The sequence below is a fragment of the Heteronotia binoei genome, chromosome 5, assembly GCF_032191835.1.
Source record: "Heteronotia binoei isolate CCM8104 ecotype False Entrance Well chromosome 5, APGP_CSIRO_Hbin_v1, whole genome shotgun sequence".
In the NCBI taxonomy this organism is placed as follows: domain Eukaryota; kingdom Metazoa; phylum Chordata; class Lepidosauria; order Squamata; family Gekkonidae; genus Heteronotia; species Heteronotia binoei.
In genome coordinates this window covers 57,796,082-57,822,114 of record NC_083227.1, presented here as the reverse complement: position 1 = coordinate 57,822,114, position 26,033 = coordinate 57,796,082, and the positions used below count along the sequence as shown (strand labels likewise).

Here is a 26,033-nt window from a genome sequence, read left to right as displayed (position 1 = left end):
GGCCTTTTTTGTAGAAAAAGCCCAGAAGGAACTCATTAGCATCTTAGGCCACACCCCCTGACATCACCATTGTTTCATACAGGGCTTTTTGTAGAAAAAGCTCAGCAGGACCTCATTTGCATACTAGGCCACACCCCTTGACACCAAGCCAGCTGGAACTGTGTTCCTGTGCATTCCTGCTCAGAAAAGCCCTGGCTATTAGTCCTTTCTAAGCATTGGGGGTGTCCAACTGTGTGTACCAGGTGCATGCACAACTTGGGACATCTTTGATACAAGCAGTTCCCATTTGGTCTGAATATGGCACCATGTGTATTCAGAGCTGAAAATAAGTATGGTGTTCTTTTAATTTGAATAGTATTTTTAGAACTGAAGACACACAGTGCATCATTCAGACAAAATGGTGGTTCAGGAGGACTGCAGGTATCAGATGATCCTGGCACATTAGGTTGGATACCTTCAAACATAACACATGAAAAAGACTATAAATCAGCACACGTGTAGAAAAGACAACATGCCCAGATCTTTATCCATTCCCCTTGTAGCTTAGTGGCACTGAGTACTACATAATTCAGGGAGACAGATTCAATAAGAGCAATAGCAACTACGGCATAGAGTTCTGCTTCAGGAGCACATGTATTGCTCTATATTGTGATGTGATAGAGAACCTCCCTATGCTAGGAATGAGTGCATCCCATGCCTTTACCTCTGCCACACCAATATCCACTCCCAAGCCCTCAGACCTATGTGTGCTCACTTATAAGCCTTCCCACACACCCAGTTCTTTACTAATAAAATAGAAACATGGGAGGAATTCGACACCCCAACAAAAAACTGAAAGAACCTACAGATGCCCTGTGTTACTATCACAGTTCTTCACATTTGAAGAGCAGGTAAGCATAGCACTGCAATTCCCAATGATTGGTGTGTTGAAACAATGTGTATTCTCATCACAAATGCCCCAAGCAGGTACACTCAGTCTTACTGCATGTTCCCACTACAAATTTAAACTGATTTCAAACCAGTTTAACTGCCAACCAACGAATCTTGATCAGCAGGTCTATGAATAGGAAGGGCATTGCTGCAAGAATGATCAAAACCTTCTCAAAACTACTGTTTTCATGATTTGGGGAGAAGGGCATGAAAGACTGGAACACAGTCATGTCAGACTAACCTGATCTCTTTTTTTGAGAAAGTAACTACCTTGCTGGATCAGGGGAATATTGTAGACATCGTTTATCTTGATTTCAGTGAGGCTTTTGATAAGGTTCCACATACTATCCTTGTTGACAAGTTGGTAAAATTTGGTTTGGATCCTGTTACCGTTAGGTGGATCTGCAACTGATTGACAAATCGCACCCAAAGAGTGCTTGTGAATGGTTCCTCATCCTCTTGGAGAGGAGTGACAAGTGGAGTGCCTCAAGGATCTGTCCTGGGGCCTGTTTTGTTCAACATCTTTATCAATTATTTGGATGAAGGAATGCTTATTGAATTTGCAGATGATATGAAATTGGGAGGAGTTGCAAACACAGAAGAAGACAGAAACAGGATACAGGATGACCTTGACAGGCTGGAAAATTGGGCTAAAATCAATAAAATGAATTTTAACAGGGATAAATGTAAAGTTCTCCAATAGGGTAAGAAAAATCCCATGCATAGTTATAGGATAGGAGAGACTTGTCTTAGCAGTAGTATGTGTGCAAAGGATCTAGGGGTCTCAGTGGATCATACACTGAACATGAGTCAACAGTGTGATGCGGTGACTAAAAAGGCAAATGCAATTTTGGGCTGTATCAACAGAAGTATAGTGTCCAGATCATGTGATGTGATGGTATCGCTTTACTCTGCTCTGGTAAGACCTCATCTGGAGTATTGTGTTCAGTTTTGGGCACCGCATTTTAAGAAGGATATAGACAAACTGGAATGGGTCCAGAGGAGGGCGACAAAGATAGTGAGGGGTCTGGAGACCAAGTCCTATGAGGAAAGGTTGAAGGAGCTGGGGATGTTTAGCCTGGAGAGGAGGCGGCTGAGAGGTGATATGATCACCATCTTCAAGTAATTGAAGGGCTGTCATATAGAGGATGGTGTGGAATTGTTTTCTGTGGCCACGGAAGGTAAGACCAGAACCAATGGGTTGAAATTAAATCAAAAGAGATTCCGGCTCAACATTAGGAAGAACTTCCTGACCGTTAGAGCGATTCCTCAGTGGAACAGGCTTTCTCAGGAGGTGGTGGGCTCTCCTTCCTTGGAGGTTTTTAAACAGAGGCTAGATGGTGATCTGACAACACTGAAGATCCTCTGAATTTAGGGGGCAGTGTTTGTGAGTTTCCTGCATTATGCAGGGGTTGGACTAGATGACCCTAGAGGTCCCTTCCAACTCTATAATTCTACAGATATGCCCTCACTGGAACCTAAAAGGCTATGGGTTTGTATGGGATATATTTTTTAAAGACACAAATTTTTACTGAAGGCGGGGAGAAGAGGCACTTTCCAACAGATGGAGTTTGATCAGAGGAAAACACAGCTTTAATTTTTTGAGATCTGGCACCTCAGTTTGGTGAACGGCATTGACTTCATAAACACATGAAAAACTATTATCCCCAGCACATTACAATGAAAGAACATAAACCTATTCAGATACCTTTTGTTCAGTCAGTCATAACTCAATCAACCAAATTCAGAAGCTTCACATGCATATGAGAGCTCCAGGGTGCATGCGGATCACCTATATATCCAGTGCATATTCCAGTTATACAATGGAAGGGCTGTCTCCACTTCCAAATAACCAATGCACATAGGGAACTGCTAGCAAATCCTCAGGATTTGTGCATTTAAACCCTAGTCTCTAGAACTTTCTGATGTTTAAGCTTCTGCCAATTCCTGGTCTCCTCAGACATCTCCAAAGTTTCTTTGTTTTTTTACCCCATTGCTTATCTTTTCACACACACTGTTTCCACACCTATTTCTCCTGCTCTTCTTTCGGAAAGATGGTTAATTTTAAGTCTAAAGTGAGTTAGCATCCAGTTCTATATATTATGACATAGTGCAGGGGTGGCCAACGGTAACTCTCCAGATGTTTTTGCCTACAACTCCCATCAGCCCCAGCCAGCATGACCAATGGCTGGGGCTGATGGGAGTTGTAGGCAAAAAAAAACAACTGGAGAGCTACCGTTGGCCACCCCTGGCATAGTGCAATTGAAACTACATGGCCTTACACAGATGGAATGCTGCCTAGGATTGCACTGTTCAGTTCTAAACCCAAAACTCATACTCTGGAAGATCCATAAACAGAGGGGGTTATCAGGGGTACACTTAAAAACCTAATGTGTGAAAGAATATTCCAGAAATAAGAATGATATATGTGCCCACATATATGTACTGTCTCTTGCTAAAATTAAAATCAGGAACTTTTACTTTTTTTGTGAGGAAGTACCTGCATGCACGATGCTCGAGAATGTGTATTCAAAGCCTGGCATTCTGTCTCTGCCCTGTTGCTTTGGTCTTCAAATTTATAGAACCCCTGTAAAAACAAAAACAAAAAATAAAAAAGGAGAAACGGAGAAAAAGTGCTTAAGGGGGTCATGCTTACAAGGAACTACTGTCATGCCGACACTAATTAATGACAGAGGTGGCAAAACTTTGACTTTCCAACTAAGGAAGATAAGTAAATACACAATCAATTAATCAAATACATAATTAAATATAAAGAAGTTGCAGTGGGAGCTATTTTACTACTTACAGATGATACCTACAGAATTCATTGTTGCATGCAGCAAAATAAATCCCAATCTCTTCCAGAATTTGCATCAGACTAAACTCATTTTACCAACTTTTGCAGTAGATAAAGTCAAGGGATTATTTTCTGTTCATTTTTGAAACAGGCTATACATACTCTGATTGGGCAAGGAGGAATACACACACACGCACACACCCATTGCATATGAAGGACACTTTTTTTTTTTGTGCTGCTCTCCTTTATAATTCATGTGAACAGGGACTTTGTTTCATCCTGATCAGCATTCACATGTGTTTCAAACTGTTCTGCACAATAAATAAATAAAAATATGCACATGGGCGTTGTACTCAGTGCGGTACTTAAAAAAAAAATGGGCATATGTTTGTGAGCACAACACACTTGACTAGAACCACCTCAAAGAATGTTTCAAATGTGGCAGTACCTCTTCTTCAAGCAGCGGGTTCTTGACTGACCTATCTTCTATAAAGCAACAGTTTTCTAAGCCAAATGCAACACAGTGTTAACTGGTCATACATTGATTGATTTGCTCAGTCCTTACATCACCAAACTTTACTACCAAAACCATTAATGTTGATTTCATGCTCAGTGCTCATCTTAAATCCTCTTTGCTCAGTTTCTCCTTATCGTGCTCACTGCTTTCTTTTGTTCAAACATACCAAGGGTATATATTGCTTTAACAATAACAAAAAAACATCCTCATCAACTGTTGCTCAGTCTCACAATCTAAATGAAAATTCAGGATAATTCATGAAGACATAATTAAGTAACTGAGCAGTCTTTAGTGCAGACAGTCAGCATAATAGATGGCAGCAACAGACTATTTAAAATGTGTGTTTTTTAATTAAAACCAATGGGTGTGGAAATGGGATTACACACTGAGCTGTAGTTTAAGCATGCATGGCAGCCTCCAATTTCCTGTAACACATAGAATACTACTTCTTTTTAACCACTTCTGGTCTGGAGTCAAGAAGCGCCAATGCTATGAATGTGCAGATATCTATTAGTATGTGATGGCATAACTACACAAAACTACCAAATGCAACAGGCACCTTGTGGACCCACTGGCTTCCACGGGCATTGAGCCATCAGCGTCCCAGACTGCAAACAAAACAATACGGCAAACTATCATACTGAGCTTCTGTGCACAAATATGACTGCAGTATGATAACACTTTCAAAGTATTTTGCTTTTAATATATTAAGCTAAAAATCTTTAAACAAGCAGTTTAAATGCAAGTATTCTCACTGGAACAAGATAAAACCTACATAATAAAAGATAAGAGTTTCAACTATATGCTCAGGGTAAGCTGAACTCCCTGCAACTTTCCAGGAAAGAGATCTTGAGGTTTTTGAGGACAGAGGCCATGAAAGAGCCAAATCCCACATGGGGGATTATTTGGAAATGGACTGAGGATAAACTGTCTAATAATGTAATATTAGCTATGCAACCACATCGGGGAAAACTATCTACAGTTCTGGTTTCCCCGTCTCAGGAAGGAACAACACCAACAACAACGCCTAGAACAACACCAACAACAATAACAAAGGGATGAAGGAGGCAATCAGTACGGCCAACAGACTAAAGAGCTTTCCCTATTAAGAAATTGCAAAGCATTTGGTGATCCTTAAAAAAAAGGACAACTAAGGCAGGTGGGATGTAATGAGTTGATAAGATTACTCATGGTTTTCAGAGAGAGAGAGATGGTATTCTTTTTTCCACTTCTCATAACTTCACAACTCAGGATTATCCAATAAAGCTGACTGGCAGTACATCAAAGACAACAAAAGCACTTCTTCACGCCATGCTTTATTATCTGATGGATTTGCTGCCATGAGAAGTGGTGATAGCCACAGGCTTATATGATTTTGAAAGAGGATTAGACAAATTCATGGAGGATAATAGGAGCTCTATCATCCCTAAGAGCTAATTAAAACCTCCATGGTCAGAGGCAGTATACCTCTGAATAGTGTTTGTTACAGGCCAACAAGGGAAGACCTGTTGCCTTCATGCACTTCTTAGGGGCTTCCCTGAGACACTGCTGGAAAGATCTACCATCTGGTTCAGCAGGGCTATTTATGCTTCTCAATAAGGCAGCTGCAAAATGCTATAGTCTGGTGAGAAAACCAACGCCATACAACTCCACACTGAGTCATAATAATATTAGCCTGAGAAGTCACAGCAAAGAAACAAGAAGGGTTTTGTACTCTAAAAGGTCAGTTGCATACTCCCCCACTGCATATACTAACAGTACTAAAAAAACCCAAAACCCAACAGCTAAATAATCTCACTAAAAGAGTGTACAGATTGAAAAAACCCAAAAAACTGTGCAAACAAATATTAAAACAGATGGCTTCAGCCACTTATTCCTTCAGCACCTCCCTCCTCCCAAGCTATATAATAAATGGATAAGTTTCTAAATGCTAGAGCCAATGCTATGAATGAACCTGACAGGAGAATAAGTTGCACATCTGGGCAATGATCAAAGCTATGGCAAACATACACCCCCCTCCACAAAACATCCCCTTCAGTCTCACCTCTTTTTCACAGTTAGAGTTAAGAGTAAGCATGGCCATTGGACTATTCGGTGCACTGCTTCCTGTGCCGGGTGGCATAACATGATCGCCTGGCTGGTTTGGGCATGGTAAACTCAGAGCCTGGTTGGCGTGCTTGTTGGCTAATGTGGTGGAGAGGTACTGCTTGACTTGTTGGCGTTGGGCTTGTTGGATGTGGTACTTGGTAGGGTTTTCCAGGTGAGTCTGCACCTGCAAATACATAAAATAGAAGCAAGCTATTAGTATTCTTGCACTCCACAATTCTTGGGCACATATTTCAATATAGCTTTTACAATTTACTCTAGAATTTATTTTGTAAAGTTGATGTCATTGTCTCTCACATAACATACAGATGAATGCAATTTTTCAAGTTTGCCATTTGGGAAATTCAGACAAAAGGTAATACACTTTTTAAAAAGCAAAAGTATTTTATCATATACTGAAGGCTACAGTGATTAAAAATTGAGTGTGTTATGAAAATTCATAGTCAAACGCTAAATGAAGAAACACTCCCTCCCCAAAGAAACCCCTTGAACATTTGATGAAATCAGCAAAACTGACAGGATGAGGTGCTTAAACAACAATGCAGCAAATGACTGGAATGAAGAACACAAGAAATATTTAAAATTATTAACCAATCTCATGATCTAAAACTAAAAATGCAATCTAAGAAAGCTTTAACTTTAAACCATTACATCCAGCATTTAAGAATACATTGGTGCTTAGCCGCTATAAGTCTATCTCTGAAACGGGCTGAGTTTAATTCACCCTATTAGCTTAGCCTTCCTCCATATGACAAAGTGAAGCAATACCTTAAAACAGGCTCTTCATTCCTTTAATAACTTAACCACATTTTTTTTTAAGGTACTGCTAAGGAAGAGAGACTATGTCATAGCTAAACTACACATAGTTATACAGGAATAGCCCTACTAAAGTCTATGGATTTACAGGATTTGTAACAAGGCACAATATCACGGTCATACGATCAGGGCTTTTTTTCCAGAAAAAGAGTTGCTGGACTTCTCAAGAGGGAAATGAAGGAGAAACACATGGGTGCCACTCATGAACTTTTAATTTTATTTTATTTATTTTTTTAGAATTCTGTTTCCGTGAAAAGGTTCCAGAACTCTGCCGTGCATGTTCCTCTAGAAAAAAAGCCCTGCATACAATACAAAGAATATTTTTTATAAAACAAACAGAAATACTGCAATATGTAGCAAGTGAGAGAACTCACCTGGTAATGATTATATTCAAGCATTTCCAGCATGGCATTTATATATTCCAAGTAATGCCAGAGAATCACTTTGGCAGCAGTTTATTTTCTGCTATTTCAGTTCAAAGGCTCATGCATAGAGGCACCATAAACAAGCTATCTTCAAAATGGCACAAGAAACTTGGGTATAACTGCCCTGGTTTCTAATAAGCTAAACTAATTAGTTATGCATGTAGAGAAACTAACAGAAGGTGCTTTTTTTGGAAGCTATGAAAGTTTAGCCTGAAAATTTGGGTATTAATTTTTTTCCATGGCTTTGACGTCATGCTTTTTCTTCATAAACATAAAAGGGCTTTTGAAAGTGATGGGTTATCAAAGTCAGATTGATGGTTTGCTTAAGGCCAGTTCACTATTCAGCTTTCGTTCCAGTCATACTAGCAGACAATGGGATTTTTCTTCAGGAGTACGATTACTTGCTTAATGTCAACTGCTCAGATAACGTTGCAGGAACAAAAATGCGAAGCAAGTTTGTTCACCATGCACGCTCCTCCTGGAGAATGCTGCAATCTCCTGATAAGATGGTGCTGGTCCTCTCTGAACTTCAAGATCCTCACAATGGCTTGTTGTGTTCAAAGCATGGCTGTGCATTGTAAGCTGTACAGAACAGTAATTGTTTGCTACATAAACAATTTCACCTTACAATTTAGGATGACTGGGCCACTTGCCATAGCTATAGTTTGTCTTTGGCCCCGTATGAATTTTGTGCTACCCAAACAAAACAGCCCAACATGTGAGTTATAATGTTTATAACTGTAACACTGTTCTCAAAAGGCTTGGAAAGCAGTCCATGAACAACCTCTCCACTGACCAACCCTCAACCCAGTACGGATGCCAACTCTGGTTTGGGAAATTCCTGGAAATTTGGAGGGCAGAGCTTGCGGAGGGTGGGCTGTGTGGAGAGAAGACGTTTTCTCCAAGGAAACTGATCTCTGTTGTCTGGAGATTAGTTGTAATTCCAGGAAATCTCCAAGTTCCACCTGAGGGTTGGCAACTCTAGTCATAAGTTAGCAACTAAACCAAATAACAGATCCTCACTTTCACATTATAGGTCCTTTTCACATTACCATTCTTATTGGCCCTTTTCACATTTCTGTTCTTAACTGGATGCTATTTGTTGTTGGTCCAATTTTTTAGTAAAGCGATGGGGATGGGGGTTTCATACAGCAAATTCATTTCAAACAGTGCCACTTTCCCCCACCCTTCCTCTAACTTAAAAAAAAATGTTCTAAGATAAGCACTATAGCATGTCGTAAGGCAGGTCAGACAGGTGAACAGGAAATGAGCAGAGCTATACAACAGAATCCAGCGTCCAGTCCTAATAGTCACAAGTCAGAGATTTGTTACCAGAGGGGATGTCCAGATAATGTTGTCAGGAGATCCAAGGGTCTTTCAGAGTTCAGAGGTTCATGAAGTTGAAATCAAAGTCCAAGATCCAGTCCAAGGTCACAAGAGTGAGGCAGTTTGAAGAGCTGTTTTCTTTGAGACTAGCAAAATGACTTGTTGCTTCCATATAACACAGAACTTGTTTTTGTAGGCACTTCCTAACAAGCCCCCATTAGCAGCCAGATGCTTGGGAGTAACTGGGAGAGGAAGGGAAGGAGATTGTAAGCCTCTGTGACACTCCAAGTGAAGAGCAAGGTATAGATCCAATCTTTTCTTCTCTTCCCCTGTGATGGAAGTGGGGCTGAGAGAGTTCTGAGAGAACTGCTCTTGAAAGAACAGCTCTGAGAGAACTGTGACTGACCCAAGGTCACCCAGCTGGCTGCATGTGGAAGAGTGGCAAATCAAACCCAGTTCTCCAGATTAGAATCCACTGCTCTTAACCACTACATCAGGGGTGGCCAACGGTAGCTCTCCAGATGTTTTTGCCTACAACTCCCATCAGCCCCAGCCAGCATGGCCAATGACTGGGGCTGATGGGAGTTGTGGGCAAAAAACATCTGGAAAGCTACCGTTGGCCACCCCTGCACTACACCGCATTGACTCTCTGCACACCACGGCAATTCAGAATTACAACAAAGGGGCTGAAAACAGAAAAAAACAGGTTCCCTCAAAAGCAGCTCAACCACACTTTGCTAACCCAATGCAAGCAGGTTTGTATGAACAGGTAGACAAATTCCGCTTGCAGCTGGTTACTAAACTAGATCTGTCTAAAATGACAGCAAAAACCATTAGTAAACAATAACTAAAACAGAATACAAAGGTAGACCAATTTGACACTCACCCTACGCTGCTCTGACATTCCTCTTATCAGCGTAGCATCCTTCCAATTTCCCACTATCTGCCCCGAGGTTTCAGCTGGCATCACCATTTTTGCGTGGCAAAGAGAAACTGGTTTTTAGTGGTTTCTCTTTGCCTTGCAAAAACAGCAACGCAAGCTGAAGCCCCGGGGCAGATAGTGGGAAATTGGAAGGACATGGCACTGAAAAGAGGAACGTCAGAGCGGCGTAGGGTGAGTGCAAAATTGGTCGTAGTTTGAAAAGGGTCATAATCACACCACTGTCCTATAGCCATGTGGTTACAGGAACTACAAAAACTTTGGATTTCTGCACTCTCAAATCAATATCCTGCATAAAACAACCTTGATACCCTTGCATCAAATAAGCAAGCCTTAAGATTATCAAGTACCGGTACATAGAAATATTTCTAATGTTGGATAACTTAATCCATTGCAAAAGTATCTGTCATAAGATAAAGAAAATATCATACACAACAGCTGAGAAAGTGTGTCTGGATTCTTGGTGGGGCAAATGATGTCAAAAGTAAGACACCCTTTGAAGCATTTTGTCAGTCTTCAGGAGAATTTTGTGCTGTACTCACCTACACATTAAGAAACTGAAACAACAAGATCACCCACAACATATAATTTACTTTTAAAAAGGTAAAGGTAGTCCCCTGTGCAAGCACTAGTCATTTTCGACTCTGGGGTGCCGTTGCTTTCACAACATTTTCACGGCAGACCTTTTATGGGGTGGTTTGCCATTGCCTTCCCCAGTCATCTACACTTTCCCCCCAGCAAGCTGGGTACTCATTTTACCAACCTTGGAAGGATGGAAGGCTGTGTCAACCTGGAGCCAGCTACCTGAACCAGCTTTTGCTGGGATTGAACTCAGGTTGTGAGCAGAGGGCTCCGACTGCAGCACTGCATTTTTACCACTCTGCGCCACGGGGCTCTTATAATTTAATTTTAACTAAAGGCTATTTAAACAAATTTTGTAATTGTCACCAGTACTTTATCTTGGATTCAGATTGGAACATGGGTGAATGAGTAAATATTCTCTAAGAGTAAACAAGTATTATATTTTCTAATATTAATTTTGCTGAGAAATATTTCAACCAAATTGCTATTTTCACTGTCACCTCAGAAATCAATAAGGTCAAATTATTAAGATGATGACTGTTATTTTTAGATATACAGATTCCCAAGTATTTGATTTTTTGAGAGATTCTATTCTTTAGGGAACACACCTTAAATCCCCCCCCCCCCATCTTAAAGGGTAAAACTCTTGTCTTTTCCATGTTTAATTTGTAGCCAGATACTAACTTAAATTCTTCTTTCGTTTGTTTTAATCACAAATCAGATCTGTTAAAAACATCTATTTACATAGATTCACTTTATAATAATATCCCTTTACTTATTTTCATCCCTTGAATCTGTTCTGATTACATTAACATTAATGCAAACAATTCAATTGGTAATGCAAACTTCAGGGCTGCCAGAGAACAATCCTTTGTAATTTCCTTTTTAATTTCTACAGGTGCAGGCAAAGTGTTTTAACTAGAAGGCCAATATAAAATAGCTCCTACTGGGAAAACTAATCACCAAGACCATTTTTAAATCATTTCAACAAAAGTCTTCTTTCTGTTCAGTATCTTGGGAATTACTTTGCCTTATATTATTTTTGGTAAGAACAGAGGATACCCGATATAGATGTGTCAAAAACAATATTATTTCTGGGCAATTTAATTTTAAAGCTATTTGACTAACTAATGTTAGTTAAAACATTTAACAACAAAATACCATTCATGTTGGTATTTATCATTAAATGAATACACATGATTATAAAACATTTTGAAAAGTTCTGTAAGCTTATGTCATCTGAAACTTGAGTGTAGCATATGGGTAATGCTGAGGGAAATTTGGTATTCTCATCTTAACTTGTAATCAATTAACTAAAATTTATTAATTTAGCAAGCTGATACATTTTAATACGTTGATGAATTTAGCTTACATACATATATATATGTATAAGGACAGAATTGAAGACTGAGACACTTTTCTTCAGGGCAGAAAACCTTCCCTTTCATGGAAAAGTATCTGATCATTATTCTGCTCCCCTCTACGAGTTAACACTAAACTATACCCTAAAGTTATTACATTCAACAATGCATACTTTTGGAAATTTAAGAAACTGTGTGACTTCACTGAGGACCCTGGAAAGCTTGCAAGAGCAAGCCTCTCAAAGTGTGTGTGCGCACAAAAGCTAATACCTAGAATAAAACTTTGTTGGTCTTAAAGGTGCCACTGGACTCTTAACTTTGTTCTGTTACTTCAGACCAACACAGCTACCCACCTGGATCTCTCTTCGTCAGTGGATGTTTGTAACATTATCATATGTTAGCAGAATTCTACTCTAAAAATATGTGCTGTGCTTGCTGGAGTATCTAAAATGTGCTGATAACATCCTTGTGTATTCTGATAATATCCCTGCGTATTCTGGCTTTGTTTGCATTATTCACTGCTATTTTTACTTGAGCACTTTCTTCATTTCAGAGCAAGAAAATTATCTGAAAGAACAAGTCACAAACAGAATTTTGATTTTTTACTATCTCACTTGTAAGAGACAAGGAAACATTTTTGCACATTCAATACATTTTTCCCACTGAGTGCCCCCACCCCCCAGGAAGACCAGTACATGCCTGGCTCCTCAGAATGCAAAGGGAGTTACCAAGATGTAAACCCCATCCTTTCAGAAGTAAAACCACACAGCCATGAGTATTGTCCAATGATCACTGGAACTTTAATCAATCACGATGATTGGATTGGGGATCTCATATATGGAGTAACAGTCTTATTAATGGTTCCAGAAGGCTTGCAGGAAGGAAATAATAAGGAAATTTACACTGAGGTAATTATGTTACCACCAATTAACCCAGATGAAACATTAGAAATGGAACGCATCATGGGACCTGCTATGACACCAACTGAGAAATGAAGTTTAAGTAAAAAACAAAAATAAACTCCACCATTATTTTTATAACGCTACATAAAAAACACTTCAACTATTAAAACCAGATTAACAGTTAATTGCTTCTGATGATGAAAATCTGCTCTGCACTCGACCTTTCCAGGTTATTTCTTGCTTCCATGCTGTGAACAAAAAACAATCCATCTCTACTGTATGGTCAGATTTGCATTTTTTCTTGAATGTCACTTAACATGTGCTTAAAGTGACAAAAACAGTTAAATGCTGACCTGAATAATGCATGATGGTGGGAAAATATTTCTGACACAGGACTTTCCACAGCTGTCAGATTCTTTCTAATTTCATTTATCCTATCAAAAATTTCACAAAGAAGGTTAAACCAAGATATGGTTTGCTCAGCCTACTCTGTTGGTTGAGAGAGGTGTGACTGAATTGAAGTCGGAGCAGGATCCAGTCCTTTAGTTATGGCAAAATACTGGACACAGGCCATATCTGCTTGGTTGATAGATGTAGATGAAAATTCTGTAAAAACTATATCCTACAGATCAGGCCTATAGCTAGGGATTTTTCTGGGGGGCACTAATTTAATTAATAGAGCTAATAAAATTAGCTCAATTAATTAACTTAAGGCAGCTGGGGAGGGGGTTGCCATAGCTCAATGGTAGAGCATCTGCTTTGCATGCAGAAGGTCCTAGGTTCAATCCCAGGCATCTCCAGTTGAAAGGACAAACAAGCAGTAGGTGATGTGAAAGACCTCTGCCTGAAACTCTGGAGAGCTGCTGCCAGTCTGAGCAGACAATACTGACTTTGATGGACCACAGGTCTGATTCAGTATAAGACAACTTCATGTGTGTACATGTGTTCATGTGGCCATGCTAGGTCTTCTGCAGCAGGCTTCCAAGTTCATCAGGGCACCGACTCCCAACTCACTCGTTTTGTCTCACCTCCATCCCACTTGGAACATTCTCTGGAGTGTTGCCCACTCCTGCTTCGCAAAGGTTGGACTGGAGGGGATTCTTCAGCTTGACTGCAGTGGCAGCAGCCTGGCGCTTCTCGCCTGGCCTCAGCTGCTTGCCTAGTTGTGGCAGGCTGCTGGCATGGAGCTTCTTTCTGAGTGCATGTATGAGTGAAGTGCCACTCTTCTTTGTGCAATCCTTTGTGGAGGGTATTCCGATAGGGGATGCCCCTGGTGCAATAGGGGGCACTACCTGCTGTGTTTCCCCTGCTGGCTATGACCCTGCTACAGATACTCTTTGCATAACGTTTCAGAGGCAATTAATGCAGCTAACAAATAAAATAATAATGAAAACAACAGTATAAAACCACTTACAGTAGTTATAGGGTTGCTAGACTTGGAGAAAGGTGTCCTGTTTATTTAATAGAGGAAACATGAAGCTGAAGTTTCTAATGCAGCACCTGATAAAGAACATCCTATTAAACCTCTGCTAAAGGGACAGGACACTTTTCTCTGAGGTCATTAGCAACCCCAAATAATCAGGTCCTTTAACCTAACAGCCATCATACCCTATCATAACTCCACACAACATGGAAGCCAGGTAGACTATACATATTACACCCATTCTACAGTTACTCCATTGGCTGGCTGTCCATTACCAGATTTAATTCAAGGTACTGGTTATGACATGATACCCATCATGGCCTTGAACTGTAGGATCGCCTCTCCTCCTATGCTCCACCACAATAGCTTCACTTGTCTGAGCAGGGGTGCCACCCTAAAAGTAGGCAAGATCAACAACTACTCATAAAGAATCAAGAACATAAAAACATAAGAGAAGCCATGTTGGATCAGAGTAAAGAAATACTTCCTTTTATCTGTTCTAACATGATTGCTCAGCAATTTCATTGACTGCCCATGAGTTCTTGTATTGTGAGAAAGGGAGAAAAGTACTCCTTTCTATTCCATGCATAATCTTGTAAATCTCTATCATGTCACCCCTCACTCAACATTTCTCCAAGCAAAAGAGCCCCAGCACTTTCATAGGGAAAATGTTTCAACCCTGTAATCATTCTAGTTGCCCTTTTCTGCACTTTTCCTGATGCTATATCTTTTTGGAGGTGTGGTGACAAGAATTGTACACAGTATTACAAATGAGGCTACACCATTGATTTATTTCATTCCCAAACTATGTAAAGCAGAATCGTTCAGGAGGTCATTTTTATAATGGTGACAGGGCTATATTATAATGGAATGGTTCAGGAAAGTGGTGTAATAAATAGAAAGGGAGTGTGACATGAAATAAAACTGCCTTATAGTGAATCATACATCCATCAAAGTCAGTATTGTCTACTCAGGCTGGCAGCAGCTCTCCATGGTCTTAGATGGAGGAGGAGGAGGAGAAGCTGGGCCATTAGAGCTGCTTTAATGAGAAAGACAGACTATAAATAGCATAAATAAAGCCAGCAAAAAAAAAATCGATGAACCAAACTAAAGCAAAAAATTTGACAAAACAGACTTTTTTTTTGTTCTGTTTTTAACCTGGCAGCTAAAACTGAAAAAGCTAAATGCCTGGTGAACAGATGTAGAGAAGGAGTTACACATACAAGGGGCCATACTTTCCATGATTATGCACTGAAGAAAGAGGCTCTATTTTCAGTAACTATGAAAAGGCACTCCAATGACTATCTGAGCTGATGGAAAGCCCTTCTGGGACCAGTGCTGCCCTGCAAGTAGATCAACACTTAGAACTGGCTTGAAACGAATAGGTAAACAGCACTGATATTTCAATACTGGCAAAATACTTCCTTGGGAAAAACAAAATATAAATTGCTGGTGTATTCTGTACTAGTTAAAGAAGAAGTCATTGGATTTATATTCCGCCCTCCACTCAAGAGTCTCAGAGCGGCTCACAATCTCCTTTATCTCCCTCCCCAACAACAGACACCCTGTGAGGTGAGTGGGGCTGAGAGGACTCTCACAGCAGCTGCCCTTTCAAGGACAACCTCTGCCAGAGCTATGGCTGACCCAAGGCCATGCCAGCAGGTGCAAGTTGAGGAGTGGGGAATCAAACCTGGTTCTCCCAGATAAGAGTCTGCACACTTAACCACTACAGCAAACTGGCTCTCTTCAGAAGTATCTTCAGAACAGCATCACATAAATTACATTGTAGTAGTTCAGCCTGGCTGTGATCAGAGCATGGATAATGGAGCCCAGATCATATCAGTCAAGGAATGTTGACTGAAGCGGATTTGAAGTTGAGAAAAGGCACAGCACAACACACAGCAGACCTGTGCCCCCACCTGTAAACATGGATTTAATAGTACTCCCAAGCTACAGACTTGTTCATTCAGATGGAGTGCACCTTGCCCTGAACTGGATGCCGGCTTAATTCCCAATATTATCATCCAACTGCATCTCAGTTTTTGTCCAACTAATTATCAGATATAGACACAGGTTCAGAGCATCCACTGACTTTCATGACTCAGCCAAAAAGGAGAGTTCAGAGTTGGGTTACATAAGTATACCAATGATGGCTTCCTCCAGAATCCTTACAAATCTCCCCCAGTATAGGTGTTAAACAAACACAAGGGACAAGATGGAGTCTAGAAGGATTCTGCAATGACATTTATAGCAGTAAGTTTTTGGGGAACAATTTCTATTTTGTGCAGTTTTCTCATTTTTATTATTTTTAATTTGTTAATTTAGGAAAAGCCATATCAGGGGTTTTTTTGTAGCAGGAACTCCTTTGTGTATTAGGCCACATCTCCTTGGTGTAGCCAATCTCCCTGGAGCTTACAGTAGGCCCTGTACTAAGAGCACTGTAAGCTCCAGGAGGACTGGCTACATCAGGGATGTGTGGCCTAATGCAAAGGAGTTCCTGCTACAAAAAAGCCCTGAGTATTGTAAACAAAGTGGCCATGAGTATCAATTTGCTTTGTTACTTGCACTAAAATTCATGCCTCACATATTCATATCTGGTGTTTTTGGAAAACACTTCAACAAAAGTACATTAAAATAATAGGAAGTAGCCCCCTTTTAAAAAACATAAAAGATTAAGTATGCTTGCATGCCATTTAATCAGAGCCTATAGCTGAATAAGGACATTTGTTTTTAAATAATTTTTTACATTTCTTTAATGTTTTTAAAAAAAGATTCCTAGCACTGGAAGCATAGTCTTATTTATAACCAAGTTCTATATCTTCAAACCAGCATGTGATTCCTTGCCTATACTTTGTACAACAAAATTGGATGACCCCATTTAAGAAAATGAAAATAAACTTTATATACACTAGTAGAGAAATTTAAAAATGAAGGGAAAAAATCTTGCCATTGAGGCCTGATCAAGTCGAAGTCAGTCACTGAGTAGCTGCACGCATCAGCAGAAGAACATACCAGACATCAAGTGAGACAGATGTTATTCAAAGGGGAGGAAGTTTATAAAAATGAACTTTTGTTCCTAGATTATTGCCCTAGGAACTTGGGGTTTATAATTATAATCAAAATCAAATACTTTTTTAGACTTTGCTTTCTTTTCAATGGAGCTTTTGTTTCTGAATGTCATGGGATATAAAAGAAAAGGTTAAAAAACTATCATTTTTAACAATGAATGATGCCAAACAACAAGCCACACCAAAGGGAATGTATTGCATGAGCTATGTGGGGCCTTTAAGGTTATTTCTCTGGCAAATCAGTTCAGCAGAAAGAAAGAAAAAATTGTCTGGAAACAGGAAACCAGGTTTGAACCACATTAAAGTACATATTCATGCCAATCCTATGCATATTTAGTAGATTTTGTCCATTCCAACTACTTCTAAATAAATATGTATAGGATTGCAGCCTTGTTTTGTGAAAGCAATCTGGGGAGAAATGGTCCCCCCAAGAGTGACAGGGACCTTAGAAATTTTTCTCCACATGCATGGCCGTGAGAAACATACAACACTAGGATTTTTTTATTCATCGCCATCTCATTGGGGCAGACCGCGTGCATATGAGAAGTTCTAATTAATGTCTAAGGCAGGGTGTCAAACATGCAGCCCATGGGATGCATCTGGCCCATACAAGGCTCATATCCAGCACTCAAGCAAATTTCTTCTTCTACTTCCTTTCTCAGGGCTACTACTGCAGCCACACCATAGCTTTCTTTTTTCCCAGCTTCCTCAGTGACTCTTTGCTTCCTGCCTGCCTGCCTCTCCCCTCTCTCTCATGCACTCATAGACACACAGGAAGTTCCATGGATACTTCCTGCTTCAAATGGGAGAGATATTAAGACAAGCCTCTTACTCTCACTCTCTCTCACACACACACAAACACACACACACACACACAGCTTCTACTTCCTTCTCCAGGGCTGTTCCTCCTCTTTCGGGAAGGAAGTGGAGGGGAGGAAAGAGAGTCCTATGGCTGCTTCACAGCCATAGCTGTGTTTTATTCCAGGTATAAGCTTTTGTATGCAAGCACATTTCTTCAGAGGGAGGGAAGGAGGGAGGGTAGGTAGATTCTTCAGAAAAGAACAACATACATTGAGGAAATTATTTTGGCTTATTCCGAAAAGCTGGTTTAAAAAACAAGACTGGATTTCTCTGTTCCTCTCTGGATTTATTTTCTTTCAAAAAGACTCTCATTAGGAATTAGAACATGAATTAGTCCTTGTATCTTGGAGAGTGAACTGATTTCAGATGCCAAATGATAATAGCACGCATTGATAACAAGGCAGGAAAACTAGCTCTCAGTTCAGTCCAGGAGGATGCATTGTTTTGAGCTTCATTATCAACTGCAACTCAGCAGTCTCTCTAATAATCTCCCTTTGAAATTCCTTGGTAAGAGCACTGCCACTCTTAGGTCAGCAACTGAATGTTGTGGTTTCTAATGTTAGACTTGCATCCATTTATTCTTTGCATCCTCTTGGACTTAATCTTCCTGGACAGAATTGAGACCTAGGTTTTTTGTCTCATTACCAATGCTGGTATCTCCAAGTCTACCCCTCAGCATATCACACCTAGTCCAATCAAGCCTGCTATTTTCATTTACTTGCTATTATCATTCAGCATCTGAAATCACCTTTATAAAGCTTATATCTCCACAACCTCATGCTACATTTTATGGCATGCATGGCCCAGCCCAACAAGTTGGCATTATGTCAGATCTGCCCCTCATAACAAATGAGTTTGACACCTATGGTCTAAGTATTTTCTTGCTATACCGTGCCAAGCATGTAGTTCAGTTGTGGAGCACTTGCTCTGCATGCAGAAGGTATCTTTAGCTAAAAGAATCGAGTAGCAGCTATACCTGAGACTGTGGAGAACCCTTGCCTGCTAGAGTAAACAATATGAACCCTGGTAGACCAATGCTATGACTCAGAATAAGGCTGCTTCATGTGTAACTAACAGTAATCCTACCAGCCCCCTGGAAACACCCTATTTTAGTGTTGAAGTACCCCACCATTCTGAAAAAAGGGACATTTCGGTATTGCCTGCCTCATAGTGGCATTCTCTTCTTACTTGGTTTCCTAAAGCAATAAGAGATGTCAGCTGCCAGCTGTAATTTTAGGGGACCTAGGGATCCCCTAGAATTACAGCTCATCTCCAGACTGCAGAGATCAGTTCCTCTGGAGAAAACGACTGCTTTGGAGGGTAGCCTTTACTGCATTATACCCCACTGAGGTCCCTGTTCTCCCTTGGCTCCACTCCCAAATCTTCAGGTGTTCCCTCACCTCCCCATCCTCCACCAGCAGCCATGGGGTGACCTGGCAACCCCTAAAGGAAATGCTGTTCCAAGCAAGCTAAGGACAAAGCTGGGTGTTTTTCCCTAGATCAAACCCAAAAATACTCCTTAAAGCTACTGATGCTCTGAAAGGATATGCAGGAGCTATATAAGAACATACAATAAATAAAGATGGCCATATTTTGCGTAGTCATGCAGGACAGCTGGCATAGATGCTATATTAGAATAAAATAAAGTTACGTACTATTTAGGATCAGGTAGATGATCATAGCTGAAACATTTCATGTGAATTTGAATAATGACAAAGAACATGTTCAAAAGCCACCATTATTGCTCCTTTTTTTTTTGCCAGCAGTGGTCATAACACAAAAGACCACTTGTTTTTTAAAGTATGTCCATGTTTTCACGCTACATGCTTTTGCAGTGAACGTTAAGTGCCACAGGAAGAATTTCACAAAGAATGGGAGATTTTGTTAATTCAAAACAGTTTTGTGCCACTTAAATGCCTTTGGCTATTAGACGTCACAGTGGATAATAAAAATAAAGCAAGGCGGAATCTATACTTCGTCGCCTACAGCCTGTAATAGCTTTAATGTCAACATCAATATGGAGAAGGTTGAATAAGCAGCAACACAAAAAACCATTTAAAGGATTCCTTTTTATCATGCTATTAACATAATCATTAGAGACTGCTTTTAAAAAAAATGACTGTGTCTTATAGTAAAGACGTAGATTGCTTTTCTGCTGCATTGCTTGAGGCTTTTTGTTTTCTTACCTGCTCAAATGAGCTGTGATGCTATTTATGTGCATATTGAATACACTGAATTATAATAAAAGAGTTCTGGATACCTCGCTGAACTTGAAAAAGCATAAGTACAGGATTATTTCAGTCACCTTCATGGAAACTCTGCTGATCTGTTTTGATTGCAACATTAAATAACAGCCTCGGATATAAATTTGCATCATGGAAACACAGTAAACAAATGAAAAAATAACTTCAGCACAGAACCAGTGTATTGAATGCATTAGTGCCAAGCAGCAGAGATGGGGCATGGAATTTCTGCATGCAAAGCAGTTCCACAGCCCCACAGAACAAACACCTGTGGGGAATCCTTTAACACTGACCTTGTTCTGCTGGACACATAGCACTGCTATGCTCCTTGCAAGCAAGCACCCTCACCACAGTTGACTTTCCACTGCAAAGATTTTCTAGGAGAATCTATCTGCTGCCTGGAGTAATTTTTCCCATCATAGGGAACAATGACCCTCTTTGAGTGCCCCTGTGATAGGAACCCCTGGTCCAATCTTTCTGGAACATGGGGGTTCTGGTGGGGAGATGTACCTGAAGCTGCCCTGCAAATTTGGTGCCTCTCCCTCAACCCCCTCCCCCACCCCAAGTCACTGATTGTTTTTTCCTCACTATAGGGAGAAATGGGTCTCTTTGGGTGCCCCAAGAATTGGACCCCCCTGTCCAGTTTTTTGAAACTTGGGAGTTCTGTGAGGAAGAGGCCCCTGCAGCCCAGCAATTCTGGGGACTCTCTCTCAAACCCCCTTCCCTCCAGCTGCCGTTCATTATACCCTCTTTTGCCACTGACTTCAAAATCTCATAGGGTATAATGGAGCTGAGTACCACCAAATACTGATTAGGCGGTATTCAGACAGCCATATTCGGCCCCTAAATAACATTAGAGAATCTGATTTAGCTGTATTCGGGGCCGAATACAGCCAAATCAGCTGTTATTTGGGGTTTTATTCAGTTCAGCCAAACTGAATGCACACCCTTACTGACTGACTCATCAACACCCAGCCCAAACCCCTAGACCTAAAAACCCAAAATCTGAAGACTGCATTCCTTCTATGACGTAAGTGGCCACTCTGAAGTGATTTTTAGAAATTCCACCCTTAAGGGAGTGAAAAGAGATAAAATGTGTTTTTGTAAATGGAGTAAAGAAGAGGTGTCAAATGTCTGGGCCATGCGCCAGAACTAGCCTGCCCAGGGCTTTAATCAGGCCCACTGAGCTCTTCCCCCCTCCCCCACTCCTATCCTCACCCTTTGAAGCTCTGAGGCTACTGAAGTTCCCTGCTCTTTCTGCCTTGTCTTTGTCAGCTGCAGCAGGAAGCATAAAATGGAGAGTAGATTTTCCATTAAGGTCTCTGAGCCCTCTGAGCCCAGAGACCTCGATGGAAAATACATTCCACGTTTTCCTTGCAACTTTGTCTGGACTGCAATGTGCATCACTTCTCAGCATTCCTACTGCCAGCTGAAGCTGTTGTTTCCTGGAATTGTGTCCTTGCAAATAAAGCGTTGATGCTTTGATCCAGCTTGTCTCTGCTGAATGGATCTGAGACCTGGTGCCTAGTGAGTAGGGAACACACAGCCAAAGTGGGATATTACACTGGAGAGCCATTGCCAATCTGAGTAGACTTGTGGAGGGGGAGAGCTTGCAATGCCCAGCCATTTCATTATTTTCCTAGACAGAGCATTTTATATTTTTAGTTTCTGCTGTGATCCTTGTGCTTTTTTACAATGTTTTATTTTAAAAATTGCATTGCCAAATCCCACTATTCCACCTTTCCATTTTAAGCAAAATATTGCAAGACTTTCAAGCATGTTTATATTTTAAGTTAAAAAATTAATATCTTTAATTGTGTTTGTCTATATCCTTTTTAAAGTTTATATCTCCATTACCTGGTATTACATTTTATGAACACATGACCCGGCCCCACAAAATCCCATTTGTGTCAGATACGGCCCTTGTAACAAATGAGTTCGACACCCCCGGAGTAGGCTATTGCCTGCTTACACACTCTTCTCTCTGATTGTTCAATTATGGAGCTCTGTATTCTGAGGTGAAAATCATTTAACAGAGACTTCAGACAACTGAACAGATATCCTGACTGACTCATCAATGCCCAGTCCAAACCATGGTTGGCTGGCTGATAGTTAGCTGCAAAGGAGACAGGGTTGCCAATTCCAAGTTGGGGAATTCCTGGAGGTTTGAGGTGTGGAACCTGGAAAGGGAGGGGTTTGAGGAGCGGTGGGACCCCAGACAGGTACAATGCCATATACCCCACCCTCCAAACCAGCCACTTCCTCCTGGGAAAACATTGTTGCCACTCTCCAGGTCTGGGCTGGAGATCACTCAGAATTACAACTGCTCTCTAGATGGCAGAGATCAGCTCCCCTGGAGAAAATGACTGCTTTGCAGGGTAGACTCTGTGTCATTATACCCTGCTGAGGCCACTTCCCTCCTGCTTTGGTCCACGGTGTGATTTTGAAAAAGTCAGACTTTTAGCCTAACCTACTTTACAGGGTTGTTGTGCAGATCAAAAAGGGGAGAGGAGAATGATGTAAGCTGCTTTCATCCACACTGTGGATAAAGAAATGTATTTTTCCTAGGTAGTGGCTGCAGAGGGGGGAGGAGACAGAAAGATGAAGTCAGAACAATTCCCCCACAGAAAATGGCTGCCCTGGGGGGAGTGAATACCTTCACTTGGGTGAGTGGGTGGGAAGGCAGCAAGGGTAGGAGGTACAGTCACCCAGAGCCTCTTTCTAGAACCTGTTGTATTTCCCTCTGCAATTGGCCTTTTTCCTACTGCTATTATATTACAAAATCAATTCCAAAAACAAAGCACCCTTCCTAAAACACCCCAAAAATTATACACTCACAAGTATTATAACTGGATTAAAGGTATTTAAATACCATAGCAAAGCACAGGTTTCACACTAATTTAAAATAAAGCTAGGATGCAAAATGAATTAACTTCATTTTGAGATCTGTAGTTCGCTTGGCAACATTTAATACTGGTAAATGTCATGCAATGAAATGAACAATTCAGTCTTATTTATTTCATTTATATCCAAACTTTCTCCCCAGGGATGACCCAACTTTCATCATTCTTTCTTTCCTTTATTTTATCCCCATAACAACCCTGTAAGGTAGCATAGGCTAAGTGTGTGTGACTAGCCCAAGATCACCCAGCAGTAAGGTTGCCAATCCCCAGTTGGGGACAAGGGATACCCTGGTTTGGAGGGCCTCCCCCTGCTTCAGGGTTATCAGAAAGCACAGAAGGGATGTCCACTGACTCCATTATACCCTGTGGACACTAGTCCCCATAGGGTATAATGGAGAATCAATCTATAGGTATCTGGGGCTCTGTGGGAGGCTGTTTTTTGAGGTAGAGGCACCAAATTTTCAGCATAGCATCTGGTGCCTCCCTTCAAAAAACTCACCAAGTTTCAAAAAGATTGGTCCAGTTCTATGAGCCTCAAAAGAAGGAGCTTCCATCTTCCATTATTTCGAAGGGAAGGAAGGCATTCAAAAGGAATGTGGTCCCTTTAATTGTGATGGGCAGAAATCCCTTTGGAGTTCAGTCACGCTTGTCACAGCCTTGCTCCTGGCTCTGCCTCCAAAGTTCTCAGATATTTCCAGAGTCAGACCTGGCAACCCTACCCAGCAGAGATTCAGGGAGCAGCGCCGGCCCGTGGGTGCATGGCGCCCTAGGCAGGTGGACCTCCTGCCGCCCCCTTCATGGCGCTGCATTGCAGTGCCGCGCTCCATCCCCCCCGTGCCGAGCCGAAGTGCCCACCAACCCCCTTCTTCCCCCTTCCCTTCTCCTCCCCCCTTCCCTTCCCGTCCATCGCTGCCCACGTGATCGCTGTGCCAGGGCCCTGCAAGCCCTGACGCAGCATGTATCTTATCTTTAGAAGCCCATTCTTCTAAAGATAAGCTGCACACTGCATCGGGGCTCGCAGAGTCCCAGCGCAGCACTGTGATCACACAGGCGGCGACGGGAAGGAAGGAAGGAGGAGGGGGTGGGTGGGATGGAGCACGTGACATGGGGGTGGGATGAAGCACCACTAGGCCCCTGTGCAGTGCGCTGTGATTGCGTGGGGTGGTGAAGGGAAGGGAGGAGGGGGTGGGTGGGCGCCTCGGTGCGGAACCGGGGGGTGGGATGCAGCGCGGTGGGGGAAGGGAAAGGAGGGGCGGCAAGCGGGGGTGGAGACAAGCAAACTAGGCCCTTGCCTGGGACATTGTGGGGGGGAAACCCAATTTGGCACCCCCACTATCCCGACGCCCTAGGCAACCGCCTAGTTTGCCTAGTGGGTGAGCCGGCCCTGTCAGGAAGGGATTGCCTTGAGATGGCCCAACCTATCTCTCAAGGCTGTTGTGAGGCAAAATAGAGGAGGGAGACTCATAGTAGTCACTTTGGCTCCACACTGGGCAGAAACATCCATTTTCTCCAGGGGAACTGGTCTCTCTAGTCTAGATATGAGCCATGATTCTGAAGGATCCCCAGGTCCCACCTGGCATCTGTAGATAGCTGGTTTGCTCTCTGGAAAGAGAACCATCTCAAAAGCTATTTGAATCCCCATTAGAGCTTGACATTTGTTGCATCACCTTAATTCAAGGTTAAGTAGCATCTTGTGCCCTAGGAAACAGAGCTGGCTCTTCATTTCAGAGCCTGCTCAATTGAGCAGGATAATTTTTCACCACTGACTGACTTATCTGTGCTGCACATATCATGAGGCAATATTTAATAATAATATGTGCACTGGTGATGTACCAAGATGAATTTTACTATAACGACGGCTTTATGGGGAACATATCCTTAGCATCCCAATGAACTAAGTAATTGCTCATGAAGGGTTTGAAAAAGTGTTAAATGGAAATGTCTATATTTTATGGCACTGATCTAACTGGGATTCTTATTCCTGCCCTTCCATGTTGCTCAGTAAAATGTGCCTTGGAGGGTTGCTCTGAGGGAAAAAATGGAGGACAGAAGAAGAGGAAGAATTGCAGATTTATACCCCGCCCTTCTCTCTGAATCAGAGACTCATAGCAGCTTAAAATCTCCTTTATCTTCTCCCCCCACAACAGACACCCTGTGAGGTGGGTGGGGCTGAGAGGGCTCTCACAGCAGCTGCCCTTTCAAGGACAACCTCTGGGACAAGGATAAGAAACATGTTTGGAGCTTGAAGAGCTTGAAGAAAGATTGAGGTAACTTTGCAATTGATAGATTCAGGTGGGTAGCCATGTTAATCTGAAGCAATAGAATACAGTTTGAGTCCAGTGGCACCTTTAAGTCGAACAAAGTTTAATTCTGGGTATAAGCTTTAGCGCCCATGTAATTGATAGACAATCTAGATTGGATCTTAAATTGCTGTTCTGTCTGTGTAAGAACCACTTCCATGGGAGGAAATCTTCATTACATGCTTAATTGTGTATCTCTGAATAAAAAGTGAGATAAGTACTAACATTAAATTCCTGAATGACACATTTGGGCATATTTCTCAGAGTGAGTTTATTTGGTATGAATTGAATTTGAATTGAAATGGAGCTATTCCACCGGGCCTTCAGTTGAGGCAGCAGGCACTCAATTATTAGGCCTCCCTTGCTGAAGTTTTCCAACAGTATACAGCTCATACTAATAAGATCTCCATTTGGTTTATGGCCTAGTTAGGGTTGCCAAATCCAATTCAAGAAATATCTGGGAATTTTGGGGGTGGAGCCAGAAGACTTTGGGGATGGAGCCAAGATCAAGGCTGTGACAAGCATAATTGAAC

General features: G+C 41.5%; 1 protein-coding gene and 1 non-coding gene across 11 annotated transcripts in view; one reads left to right on the top strand and one right to left on the bottom strand.

Annotated features, from left to right (window-relative positions):
* MITF (melanocyte inducing transcription factor) overlaps window positions 1-26,033 on the bottom strand; it is a 191,040-nt gene that overhangs the window by 14,262 nt on the left and 150,745 nt on the right. For 8 of the 10 annotated variants that reach the window (XM_060239531.1, XM_060239532.1, XM_060239528.1 and 5 more), the window contains 2 exons: window positions 6,289-6,516; window positions 3,431-3,517 (listed from right to left, as the gene is read on the bottom strand). In XM_060239531.1, the coding sequence (XP_060095514.1) occupies window positions 3,431-3,517; window positions 6,289-6,516 (315 nt within the window). Of the gene's footprint in view, window positions 1-3,430; window positions 3,518-6,288; window positions 6,517-7,540; window positions 7,684-26,033 lie in introns of those variants that run through there. The other 2 variants (XM_060239538.1, XM_060239537.1) reach the window with 2 other exon arrangements.
* Window positions 13,428-13,502, top strand: TRNAA-UGC (transfer RNA alanine (anticodon UGC)). Its single transcript has one exon. It is a non-coding gene; the product is annotated as a tRNA-Ala (tRNA).